Source organism: Poromitra crassiceps (assembly GCF_964638095.1).
Source record: "Poromitra crassiceps genome assembly, contig: HAP1_SCAFFOLD_819, whole genome shotgun sequence".
In the NCBI taxonomy this organism is placed as follows: Eukaryota; Metazoa; Chordata; class Actinopteri; order Beryciformes; family Melamphaidae; genus Poromitra; species Poromitra crassiceps.
The window spans coordinates 4,240-17,171 of record NW_028151589.1 but is presented as its reverse complement, the minus strand read 5'-3'; the positions used below and the strand labels follow the sequence as shown (position 1 = coordinate 17,171).

The 12,932-nt window shown below is 43.4% G+C and overlaps 1 protein-coding gene across 2 annotated transcripts; it reads right to left on the bottom strand.

Moving 5' to 3' along the window:
- Window positions 1-1,801: 1,801 nt before the first annotated feature.
- LOC310771569 (caspase-7-like) lies at window positions 1,802-12,277 on the bottom strand. 2 transcript variants are annotated; one of them, XM_083664153.1, is made up of 4 exons: window positions 11,884-12,277; window positions 8,841-9,004; window positions 2,499-2,558; window positions 1,802-2,013 (listed from the first exon to the last, which is right to left on the bottom strand). In XM_083664153.1, exons 1-4 carry the CDS (start codon window positions 12,098-12,100, stop codon window positions 1,918-1,920), a joined length of 537 nt encoding a protein of 178 aa, XP_083520279.1. In that variant the 5' UTR covers window positions 12,101-12,277; the 3' UTR covers window positions 1,802-1,917. The 2 variants fall into 2 exon arrangements, with proteins under 2 accessions (XP_083520279.1, XP_083520280.1); XM_083664154.1 differs by lacking the exon at window positions 2,499-2,558.
- Between the last annotated feature and the right edge of the window lie 655 nt (window positions 12,278-12,932).

Sequence of the window (12,932 nt, the reverse complement as noted above, 5' to 3'; positions counted from 1 at the left end):
CTGTGTGCCGCATGTCAGCCTGTCTGCTCTGTTTCTGTGTGCTGCACGTCAGCCTGTCTGCTCTGTTTCTGGGTGCTGCACGTCAGCCTGTCTGCTCTGTTTCTGGGTGCCGCACGTCAGCCTGTCTGCAGCTGAGTAGGCCTTGTCTTGTTACTGTTGTCTTTTCCTATTCATAGAACACAAACCAAACCTCTAAAATGTGTGTTACTGTATGCCATGCTGTGTGTTACTAATATACATAATATTCATATAGGCGACTCTTGAAATCACATAATGCTGCCCAGTGTCCTGCAGCACATTTACACAGAACATTTGATCCATATTGAGTTGCATTTCTCTGTTGATGTGTAGAATCCATTGTGTCACTTCAAGTGCTTAAGATTCCTTGTTTATCATGTCTCTTTTTCTTTTCATCTAGCTACTGTACTGCTGAGCATATTCAATCATGTGAAATAATGATTTGCTATTTTGTTGAAAAAGTTGTCCTGACATGCATTTCATAGTAAGCTAGTTTACTATGTAGAAACAGCAAGCAACTTCCTTCTTACTAACAGTCCTTTCCAATTGTTCCTTCTCACTGTCTAAAAATGATCCATCTATCTATCTATCTATCTATCTATCTATCTATCTATCTATCTATCTATCTATCTATCTATCTATCTATCTATCTCTATCTGTTGTTGTTGTTGTTGTTGTTGTTGTTGTTGTTGTTGTTGTTGTTGTTGTTGTTGTTGTTGGATTGATACTGTCCCATAGCACAAAAGGACTGAATATATCTGCAGGGGGGTTGATAGCGTTGTTAATCAATACCATTGATTCAGTTATTATTACTTATAGATGCTGAGATTTCTGGCTTTTCAGAACTCACTTTCTGGACTGTATTCTGTTTGGGAGAGTTGTCAACATTAGCCTACTGTTTGTTTCTATTTGACCTTACATTTTTTGCCCATGCTGAGACTCCATTCTCAATCAGAGTTCATACTTTTTAGGTTGTACTGTACAGGCTGTTCTCATAAATAAAATGTGAATTTGTTACCCTCAGGGAGAAGATACAGGGTCCCAAAAGCACGCACAAATCGCTTGAGGAACAGTTTCTTCCCGCAGGCCACGAGACTCCTTAACATACACAAATAGTGTAGTAGCCGTACTGTACCGTACTGTAGCTGCTACCATTACGTATGTCTAATGTTTAATTGTATGTTTAATAAGGAATATGCTATTTGCACCTGTATGTCAAATACGCCGAATTTAAAACGCTGAGTTTAATTGTATGTTTAATAAGGAATATGCTATTTGCACCTGTATGTCAAATACGCCGAATTTAAAATGTTGAATCACGTCTAAAGTATGCACACGACATGTGCACCTATGTGCAGTGAATAGGCCACTGTCTCTGACTTGTCTTATCACTATAGTGCCTTATTGCTTGTTGTGTCTCTTGTTGTTTTTGCACTCATATGCCCTGTTATACTTGTACTATGTTGTAAACGGAGTCCACAGCACAAGAATTTCACACGTGATACCATGGAGTGACAATAAAAATCTTGAATCTTGAATCTTGAATAGCACATAGCCTATAGTGCGTCATACTCTATTCCCTATCTCGACTGTCACCATACATCATAGTTTGATGACAGAGGCATTCTCCCTCATTCCCCATACCTGTGCTGGTATGTCTCCTTCATATAGCGTATAGGTACTTACTGGTTGTGATGATCTCCTCCTGCACAGGCTGCTCTCCCATACACAGCTGGACCACGGAGATGCACACGATCACTGACATATGGAGAGACATCTTCTCCGGCTGCCCGCTGAAGCCCAGACGGCTCACTGTTAGAGCAGATCTGCTGCAGAAAAGCTCCGACCTCCGACCGAAGCAGCCTGTTCCAACCGAGCTGAGCTGACCCGAGCAAAACCTCAGCAAGATGTCTTCAGAGGTCCTGCAGAGGCTCCGGTGCGAACCAAGGAACTTTGAGACGAGAGGGGAGCAGGAGAGGAGGCTGAGGCTGTCAACTGATGTGAACAGGGAGAGACAGAGACATTGGAATAAGTATCACAAGTGGCTCCAGTGGCTCAAAGAGAGAGGGAGGGACTCCTTTTTTATAACAGGGAAACACACACACACACACACACACACGCACACGCACACGCACACGCACACGCACCCACACCACACACACACACACACACACACACACACACACACACACACACACACACACACACACACACACACACACACACACACACACACACACACACAGTAATTATCACTAACCACCTTCTTGATATTTGACAATAAGTCTTCATAGCTTCTGAATGAGTGCAAAATGAAAGGGAGCTACAGACAGAAACAATATTACTGATAGCTACGGTCCTGATATAAAAACAAGACTTTAATCTACTGAATGATTGAGCCAGGCAGTACCAAAATAAAAGAAAGAAACAAACAAACAAACAAACAAACAAACAAACAAACAAACATTATTGATAGTTACCTTCCTGATACTGAAAAGTAGCAGCTCAGCTATTGGATGGTAGAGCGAGAGTGAGCCGGACTGCGATGTGTGTGAGAGAGGGAGGGAGAGAGAGGAGAGAGAGAGAAGAGGGAGGGGCAGAGTGATGTGGTCCTGAATGGCAGTGGCTGTTCAGTATTTAAGCCTTGGAATGTTTAACCAGCCAGTGAAGACCACACCCACCCACTGCCTGGCCACACCCACCCACTGCCTGGCAATGACGCCATGCAGGGCTTTAACAGCCATCAGTGGCTTTGTGTGCGTGTGTGTGTGCGTGTCTGTGTGTGTGTGTGTGTGTGTGTGTGTGCATGCATGTGTGTGTGTGTGTGTGTGTGTGTGTGTGTGTGTGTGTGTGAATAGGGTCAGTGGGCGTGGCTGCATGCACACTATTGTGTGTGCACTTGTGGTCTTTGTGTGTATGTGTTGCATTCCTGCATTTATGCGTTGGATGTGTGTATTCATGTGTGTGTGTGTGTGTGTGTGTGTGTGTGTGTGTGTGTGTGTGTGTGTGTGTCTGTGTGTGTCTGTGTGTGTGTGAGCATACCTTTGTAGACATCTGACTCAAGCTGGTCAATTCTGCTGTCAGACAGTGAGTCAAAATGCAAGCTAGCACACATAGTGCCCCGCCCCATCACGCGTCACTTGTACGTCAACACACCCTGCCTGCCCAGAAGGTTTGTTAGCACGCTGCATCACCTGAACTATTGTGATAGCAGTGAATGAATGCATAGACATCACCCAGTGCAAAGAAAAGTTGCTTATATGCTTTTGTCTGTTTTTATGTGTTTATGTGCTGTTGCTCTGGCATGTATTGTATAGAATATGCTAATGTCATCTTGCATGTTCTTTTTATATGTGCTCATGCATGTTCTTTTTATATGCTATTAATCTGCTTGTGCTTTTCTTCTTTTATATGCTTTTGTCTACTTATGTCTTCTGTACTATTGCATGTGTTTGTTAATGTTTCACATATAACATCAACCTGCCAGGGACTGCAGATGAAAATTAGCCTGTATGGCTAAATCTGGCACATTTACATGATGGACTCACGTGCTCATGTTAATTAATGTGCATTGTCCCTTTTCTTAAATAAATAAACAAACAAACAAACATTTGAAAGTTTACAAAGCTTTCATGTCCAGGACCCCTAAATTGACACGAGGATGGAATTAGAGCCAACATAAAGGATTCCCCTTTTTGCTGGGGACCTCCTGGAACCCAATCAAGGCCCCCTGGGGTTTCCCAGACCCCAATTTGAGAACCACTGAAATCTACAGCATAACCTACCCTTTGACCTGAACAATGGGGAAGATTAGAATTTAATGACATAACTGCCTCCAAAAATTGTGCAAACTGGCCACCTAGAGAAAATGATTAACCAAAGACAAGGATTTTCCCTGTATATGAAACTCTATGCACTTATGAAAGGTTAAGGCTAATGTGAAAAATGATTTTGAGTCCTTAGATTAACCAAATGACTGTGTTAGTATTATGAGAGTAAAGACAGAATTCTGAGAATGACAGAGTACCTCCTCACCTGATGGAATGTGTAAAAAAAATCTCATTGGCATTGGTAGTAGCATGTCTAGTCGTGAATGTGTGTGTGTGTGTGTGTGTGTGTGTGTGTGTGTGTGTGTGTTTGCGTCACAATCCGAGGCCGTCTCATTCTAATCCCTTAACCGTCTGACACCAGATGCCGTGCAAGCTAATAGGAAAACTGTGATCACCTTCACCCTGACTGACCAACCCCCTCTGTCTGTCTGTCTGTCTGTCTGTCTGTCTGTCTGTCTGTCTGTCTGTACTTGTACTTAAACTTGTGATTGAGATACACACAAGAAAAGTATAAATAAGTATTCTTGCCTTATACAGAAAGTATAAGTATACTTGGCTTGTAGTTGATTTGTTTTATTTGAAGTACGCTACAGCAGTTCTGCATATAAAATGGAAAAATCAGGATATCACAATAAATCCCAGAGGCTTATTTCCATGTGGTCCCTTATAGTCGATAGATTATAGCTGATTAAATACTTTTTCAGACATATCGGTTTCTTTGAGGTAGTATACACACCATACACATTTGGCTGATTTTATTGACAATTCTTCCATATATGAGAGTAGCAGACTTGATGTATACTGGCTGCTAAGGCTACCAGAATATATGGAGTCACTCAGCACACAATTGCTCAACTTCACATCACTGATGACATCACTCACTGATGACCACCACTGATGATGTCATAGATGTGATGATGTCATAGAGATTGTGACATCATCAGTGATGATGTCATAGACATTAATTCATGAATGAAATCATCAGAGGGACAATTGAAACAGAGAAACAAACAGACAAACAGAGCCCATGCTCCCTTTTATAGGCACAATTAAAGCAATACAACTGTGACTTTTGCCTCGCTGGAAATTATGGTGGTGTCCAGACATGGTTTCCAGAAGTACACAACCTGCCTATGACCATCCCCTGATCACAACCCACCGCCATGCAAATATTCAGTACAATGCCACCTGGGGTGTGGGTGTCAGGTGTTTTCCAGGACTTTCCAAGTGGTTCCAGGACTTGATGAAGTGCCCATGACCTTCTCCGGATCATAACCCCCTGCCATGCAATATTTCAGCCCAATCTGACCTGGGGTGTGGATGTGAAGTATTTTCCAGGTGGTTTCCAGGATTTTCGAGGACTTTCCAGGTGGTTCAAGGACTTGGTGATGGACCCATGACCTTCCCCAGATCCTAACACCCCGCCATGCAAAATTTCAGCCCAATCCGTCCTGGGGTGTGGGCGTAAGGTGTTTTCCAGGTGTTTTCCAGGATTTTCCAGGTCTTTCCCAGGTGGTCCCAGGACTTGATGACATGCCCATGACCTTCCCCAGATCACTACCCCCCTCCATGCAAAATTTCAGCCCAATCCGAACTGGGCTGTGGGCATGAGGTGTTTTCCAGGTCGTTTCCAGGATTTCCCAGGACTTTCCAGGTGATTCCAGGACTTTCTAATCTGCTCATGACCTTCCCCAGATCATAACCCACCTCCATGCAAATTTTCAGCCCAATCCGAGCTATAGTGTTAGAATAGAGACAGATACACATATAGTGGTATGGTCAACATTCACTCCGTTACTCAGCTGAATGGATGGTCGAGTGGATAAGACACAGGACATTGTGCTGAAAGGAAGGGGCCCTCAGTTCGAATCTCACATGGTTGTACTTTTTCCTTAAACTTAAAGTATACTAGTAGTATACTTACTTAGTATACTACTAGTATACTGAATTGGGCCGATTTAGTGCCAATTTAGTGTCAAGAAGTATTAGGCAAGTACACTTGGAGTATACTACTAGTATATTGATATAAGTATACTTGGTGCATAAAGTATACTTGAGTATATAAGTATACTTGCATAAAAGTACACTTGGTCTTTACTTAAAGCAGCTACGAGCAACTTTTTCGATTGTTATTAAACAGTATAAATTTAATATCAATGCATCACATCTTACCTCTAATAGTCGACGAGACCAAAGCCGTGTGTATCTGAGATTGCTCCCTTAGGTGATTATTAAGTCTATAGTCTGTCTAAACTCGCGTCAACAGGGGGCTCTCTAGAGCGACCGGACCGGGTAACCCGGAAGTGAAACGCGGAAGTGAAACCAGGAAGTGAAACGCAGCTGCCTTCCTACGCCGTTTGCGCTGCCTAGCAACATAACATAAACAATGTGAACGCCACGCATACTCTCGGGAACATCTCTCGTTATATTCTAACAGGTTTTTTGGAAGTTATTTTGTGGTTATGGCCGAAGTGGCTGCTGCAAACCGTTTCATTTCACTTCCTGATCTGCCCTGGCTACAGACACACTAACACTCGCCGATTCACTCGGGGTTAAGCGACACTACTCTGCGTTGGTCTCGTCGACTATTAGAGGTAAGATGTGATGCATTGATATTAAATTTATAGAAGGACAAAAAACCAGCACTCAAAATAAATCCTTTTGGGTTGTTTTAATACCTTCAAGCAGCAACAGCAGTGACAATGAACGTTTCGGCGTAAGCCTTCCTCAGCATTGTGACAATGCCATGGGTTATTGGAGTGGGTTACTGGATTTATACAATGGCTGTGAACCAATCAGATTGCTTGATTTGAGAGAGCCGTTTTATAATAAAGCTTAGCCAGATTTGTACAGATATATATCTACACTGGAGCAAACCATGGCTAATGTGTAATATGACATTTCACCCCTATTAAATGCTCAAGGTTTACTATCATTGAGTGCGTTTACATGCACACCAATAAACTGTTTATTAGCGGATTTCTGAGTTACCTGATTATTCAAGTGGTCATGTAAACAGCATAAACTGATAAGCTTTATCCGTTTATGGTCATAAACGGGTTATGAATAAACCGATAAACACACCTAGGTTTCCCGGCAATAATCGGTCTTCTCTCTGCATGTATCCGGCATAACCGGGTTTCTTTCGGGTTTATATATCTGCGCATGTACGACTTGCAGGAGAGAGAAGCACATGGAGCGTGTGAGAGGCAGGGAGAGACGCGCTGCACTCACTGGCCCCTCGGCTCTCCTCCCGGTTCTCTCACCGGCATGCCAGTCTCTCCCCCGGCCACAGCGCACCACAGCCGGCTTGGCGAGATGACGGTGAGCACGGAGCCCCTGACTGAGCGGAGCGGGGCGCTCTGCTCTCTCTCTCCCCGCACAGAGCCGAAATGTGGATATTCTACAGGAGAGGACGAATATTTGTCTCGGATTGCAAATCGAATGACGTAGCCTACAGACAACAGACTCAGTCGTTCAAAACACAACACACATAACGTTAATATCCGTGACAAATTCTGTCCGTTTTCGGACAGGTAGGCTACAGTATTTCAATTCAACACACGTTGTGGGTCATGAACATTTGACGTGCTTAATAAGTCACCTCACCTGCCTGCCTCTGTGCTGTGTGCTCGGTAAAGTTGGAAATATTATTGACAGATGCACTTCCAAAGCGACGCCTATTCCAATTTTAGTAAAGCAGACGAGATACACAACCTAATTTTCACCTAAACCATCCTCTGCGCTGGACAAATAAATTAGGAAAATGTGATTTTGCATTTTGCAACTATATTCTGTTGTTTTATTCCGGAATTAATGCCGCCTTTCTGGAGAGAAATCCGACTAATTGACTGAATCATGTAAACCCGGGTTTCTCCTATTGTCGGATTATTAAAGTGCATGTAAACGCAGAAATCAGATTATTGCCATAAACTGATTATTCCCAGTTATCAGTTTATTGTGTGCATGTAAACGCACTCACTGTCTGTAAATAAGAGGTTTCAAGTCTTCACACTATTTGTCGTCTCGTTTGGATAGCTGTTTTGAATAGCTGTTTTTTTTCCACTGGTCTAGGAAAATACTGAAATATGACAACAAATATTGAGGGTAACTTGCTTTGCTTTTGTAGGCTACATAATATCTTTATTTTTGTATGTTGACACAAGATGTCACTACTACAGCTTTGACATTATTTACAGTGCAATGTTGTGCATGGCTCACTTGGCCAATGTGAGAGTACACATAGTGTTTTATATGTACAGGTAGCCGGTTGGAACATCTCACAATACAACATCAAATACCAAATGCAAATAAACCAATAACTGGGTTTAGTATTGCTGCCTCTCTGCCTCTTTATTTAATACTGTATCAGTAGACAGTGGCACCTCAAAAGTGACACGCACCTCCTGGAAGAGCTTCATGGGATTCACCACCATCGTCAGAAAGGGTCGTTGTCTTTTGCACTTGAAAAATAACTCACTGCCTCTCTCTAGTGGCCATTAGCAGGCATGGCATGCTTTTGGTGCCCTTATCCTGTAGTTTTATGGCAAACGTGGAGCCTGTCACATAGCCTGGGTAAACCCATCCCCCACGTGACCTGCTCTCAGACCTGTTGATAGTGACTGGGAACTGAGAGAGCAGGTCACGTGGTGGCTGGGTTTACCTAGGCTACTTCCACCCCATCATCCAGATCTCCTCCCCGACACGCCTAAGATGACAGCAGCCATTCAGATGAATGCAAAGTCAAATATACTGACACTAGAAACGATTCTGGGGGGGGGGGGGGGGGACTATGGATCGGTCTCCGTCTGTTAGTTTGTTGGTAAGTGACACTGTAATGTTGACTTTGTGCCGCTAGGGGGCGGTGTTAGCAATAAATGGGGCTGACCCGAGGGTGGAACTATATCACTTGTTCTACTCTGTTTCATCGTTGACTGAATTTTGTGTGTGAAGGCAACCACAAAGACGAGGATGCTCCTGCGGCCTATTTACCTGTATCAAGAACAGCTTGGTCTTTTTCTCCATAAGCGTGTTGTCGAAACAGCTGAAGATATGAGACAGCCGGACGGGTCTCCCATCCGCTCCAAACACGCAGCCCTCTTCTCCATGAGACGACAACACAGCCAGGAAACAGTCCTTCACCGGCCGCCTGCTCTCTGCAGCACACACACACAGACACACACACACGCACGCACACGCACGCACACACGCACACACACACACACACACACGCACGCACACACACACACACACACACACACATGCACACACACAGACACACACACACACACACACGCACGCACACGCACGCACACGCACGCACACACGCACACGCACACACACACACACACACACACACACACACACACACACACACACACAGATGGAGACGTCATGTGGGTCTTTACATGCTAACTGAAGTGCACACCTTGCTCAATTATCAATATTAGTCACTTCTCGACAGGACCAGGCAAAGAAAGGAATGGCAAACTTGCACGTACAAACACACACACACACACACACACACACACACACACACACACACATGCTCGGCTCTTGTGCAATATCTATTAAGCAGGAGTGTCTGTCTGCACAGGCAGGCCAAGGGGCCATTCTGTCCCCTCTCTGTATTTACATAATAAGGGTGTAAACAGGCATGCCATGGGTGGAGACTCTGGAGATGATGTGCCATGGCTGCCGTTATGGAAACTGCCCGTAGCTCTGCGGGCTCCAAAAATCGTGACCGACAGACACTGACAGACACCACAGAGCCCACTTAGCCAATTTGAACTAAGATGGTAACATTTATAATGTTCATGAACATTGAAATGTGCCCCTTTTATCAGTTTGTTTATCCAGCAAAGATAAGGACTTGATTACGAGGCCATAGCCAAAGGTGCAACTAGCTTATAATATATCAGTGATAAGAGTCTATTTGCACTTTCACATTGTCTGTTATCCAGTTGTTTACATGTATTCTGAGTGACTCCAAACACGACATGAAGTGCAGTTTGATCATCTGTAGAAGGGAACACAGAAAATCGGCGACACAAAACGCACTCAAAAGCTAACAATGAGGTGACTGCATGGATTGAGACGGGCAATTCCTTTTTCCCTCAATGCCTCGAACAATTATTCTATTAAAGTCAGTGACAACTCTAAAGGGGCGTTCACACCGACCTATTAAAGTTTTTCGCTGGCATCGAGTTTACATACAAAGTCAATGCAAACGAGCGATTGAGCGTATATTCGCCCGGCAGAAAAATCGCTGGGTGTCCGAGCGACAGAGACAGAGCGACAGCCCGAGATGAAATATCCCAACTCGAGCGAAATTACGCTGGCATCAGTCGCTCGCTCTTCAACGCTGATTGGCTGCCGTGTGAGAGTGAGTCAAGGATCACACTGGCTTGGAACAAACCACTGGTTTACTGTGTGGCAACAAACCGCATTGACAGCTGATTGACAGGCTGACAGCTGACATGAAGTGAAGTCTGTACTACCGGTATAGAGCTCGTGTTAGGAGCACGCTGATAGGCTTAGCTTGTAAACAACTACGGTGGCTCGTAGTGGACAAATATCATGACATTGCGTAACGTTATAGCCCCCAGATGTCCGTCAATTCTTGTGCCTATTGACGAGCGATTTAAACAGAGCCACAGAGCGATTCCAAAGGGTTCAGTCGAGCGACAGAGAGAAAAATAAATATCTCTGTGTGAACACAGCTTAAGACAAGATGCAAGAGACAGTCTGAGGATATTGCACAGAAACACTGCATTGCTTGTCTGAAACATTTATAAGTGAAGTTAAATTGTAAATACTCTACACATTGTATATTTAATATACAATATTAAATGTACTATATTTATTCCAGAGCACCAACACCCGCAGTCTGGCTGCCTCTGTTGAGGTGAGCTCAGGCTGTCAGAGGAGAAACCAGGAAGAAGGGAAAACGTGATTTTTTGAAATGCGTGTTTCACAAAACCGATTGCGGCAGTTCTTTATATGTACATCAAACACATTATGGTCATATTTCTGTATCTGTTGGGGAGCTATTTCAGATTAATTTTACAAGATTTATGGGGCTGGGGAACTGTCTGTCCGCGCTGGCCAGCCTAGCTGCAGATACAGTCCATAGGGGTTGAACATTCAGAGAATGCAACATTTAAACTCGATACACTGCACGGGGTAATATCCCACTAGTTATAATAAAGATGTGTTTAAAGAAAACGATTAAAAGCATAACATGTTTAAAAGAAGATATTTGAAAAAGAAGGATAAAGAAGTTTTAAAATCTTAATATAGGATAAAGATGTTAATATAATTATAATATAATAATAATAATAATAATAATAATAATAATAATAATAATAATAATAATAATAATAATAATAATAATAATAATGGGGGTGGGGATTGGAGGCGTAGTTGTCTATATGTTAAGGCTTAAAACGTGGGATTTTTACCGTTACCCACCATTTACCCATGTTTGGTATAGGGACCAATTACATGTAGGCCTAATTTGTCCCTATGCCATACTGTATAGCCCTGATACTCAACTTACGGCCCAGGTGCCAGATGCGGCCGCCGATAGGGCGCCGAGTGGCCCCCCGACCATTCTCTAATTCACACTGAAAACTAACATTAAACAAAGTTTGACTGAGCTCCAGCTCAATTGTCAAATATCGCCACCTATTTGCTGTCCCATGCAGGCACACGTGTTCACATCGTCACTCGGATTATTGCTTTGACTATTTGTTTGCATTCTGCTCGGTGGTTCAAATTGATGCTATGTGGGTTCATGGCATCGGTTCATGGCAGAGTGTAAACATCTTAAAACATTAAAATGACCAGCCAACTACAGCTGCCAGCTGGCACCCCAAAAACCTACAATCTGCTACAGATTTTTTTATTATTATTATTAATGTTGTTTAGCGGCCCCTGCCTCCTGTCATTTTTGCAAAAGTGGCCCCTGGGCAAAGCAAGTTGAGTGTCCCCGCTGATTCTAGGCTACATCTTGTGTATACGTGTATGTTACCTTTCTCAAACAATGCGTAGATCTCATCACTGTCGAGGTCGTTGTGTATGTCGACTTTGAAGCCCAGTTTGCTGAGGGTGCGGTGGAGTCTTTTGGTGTCTCTCTCTGCCCCGGGCCGGTTCCCCAAGTTCACCCCATGGTGGAACTGAGCCACCGACACCAGCAGAGCCCTGTTACACTCCACACCGGGATCCCTCACGCCTTTCCGCCGCAGCATGCTTCTTGAATGGAGGTCCAAGTCAAGGAAAGTTGGGTTGTTGGGTCCTTTGGTTTTTTTCCCCTGTGGTTGGATCTTAGGTCTTACACTGTCTAAATCCTTTAGTCAAACCAACGGCCCAGTAATATGCAAATAGGCAGCAGTTAAATATGCTTTACAGAAAACACACCTGAGATATCTAACAGGTAATTTCACTGTATCCACATGTGTCTGTATCTGATATGCCTGTTAGTGTCGGTCTCACGCAGGCTTTAATTGTCTGCATCACAGAGCAGTAAAAACGCTACTTACTATGAGTCACACCTTCTGTCACACCTGTGCAACCATATTTGGAGCATTTCCTCTCAAGGCATTATGGTCACATGCCTTGATGATCACACAACGTTGCATAATGCTGTCCTTCCCACGTGTTTTTTTACACAGGTCTTTAGTTATGGGAAACGGTGCATGCATCACCTGGTTGGGATGTTGCCCACAGCATAATAGCCAAATGAGTTCAACAGTTCCCGCCTGCACCTTTTTGCAGCTCCGCTTCCAGGTAGTCAATTTCCCATTCATTTCTCCATTGGCGTTTCAGAAAATCCAAGAGTTTTAAGAGTTTTAAGCCTGGATGTGGAACCAAGAAGAGCGGCTATATGAGATACATTACATTACATTACATATGGCTATATGAGATGAACTGATGACTATAAAACATTTGATTACAGAAAAACAAAGCAAAACAGAGAAATAGCAAAACATAAAACTTTTGCTGTTTTTTAAACCCTTTTCCTCATTTTCCACTTTCAATGTTTTTGCTTTTTGCATTTCAAAAGAGAGCAAAAATATATAG

Bases quoted from the DNA above. Each gene is read 5' to 3' on its own strand.
- LOC310771569 (XM_083664153.1), bottom strand. From the start codon at position 12,100: ATGCTGCGGCGGAAAGGCGTGAGGGATCCCGGTGTGGAGTGTAACAGG. The intron at 9,005-11,883 runs GTAACATACACG...TGTGTGCTGCAG, and splicing joins CTACGCATTGTTTGAGAAAG to AGAGCAGGCGGCCGGTGAAG. The intron at 2,559-8,840 runs GTAAATAGGCCG...CACACATCGCAG, and splicing joins CCAAGCTGTTCTTGATACAG to TCCGGCTCACTCTCGCTCTA.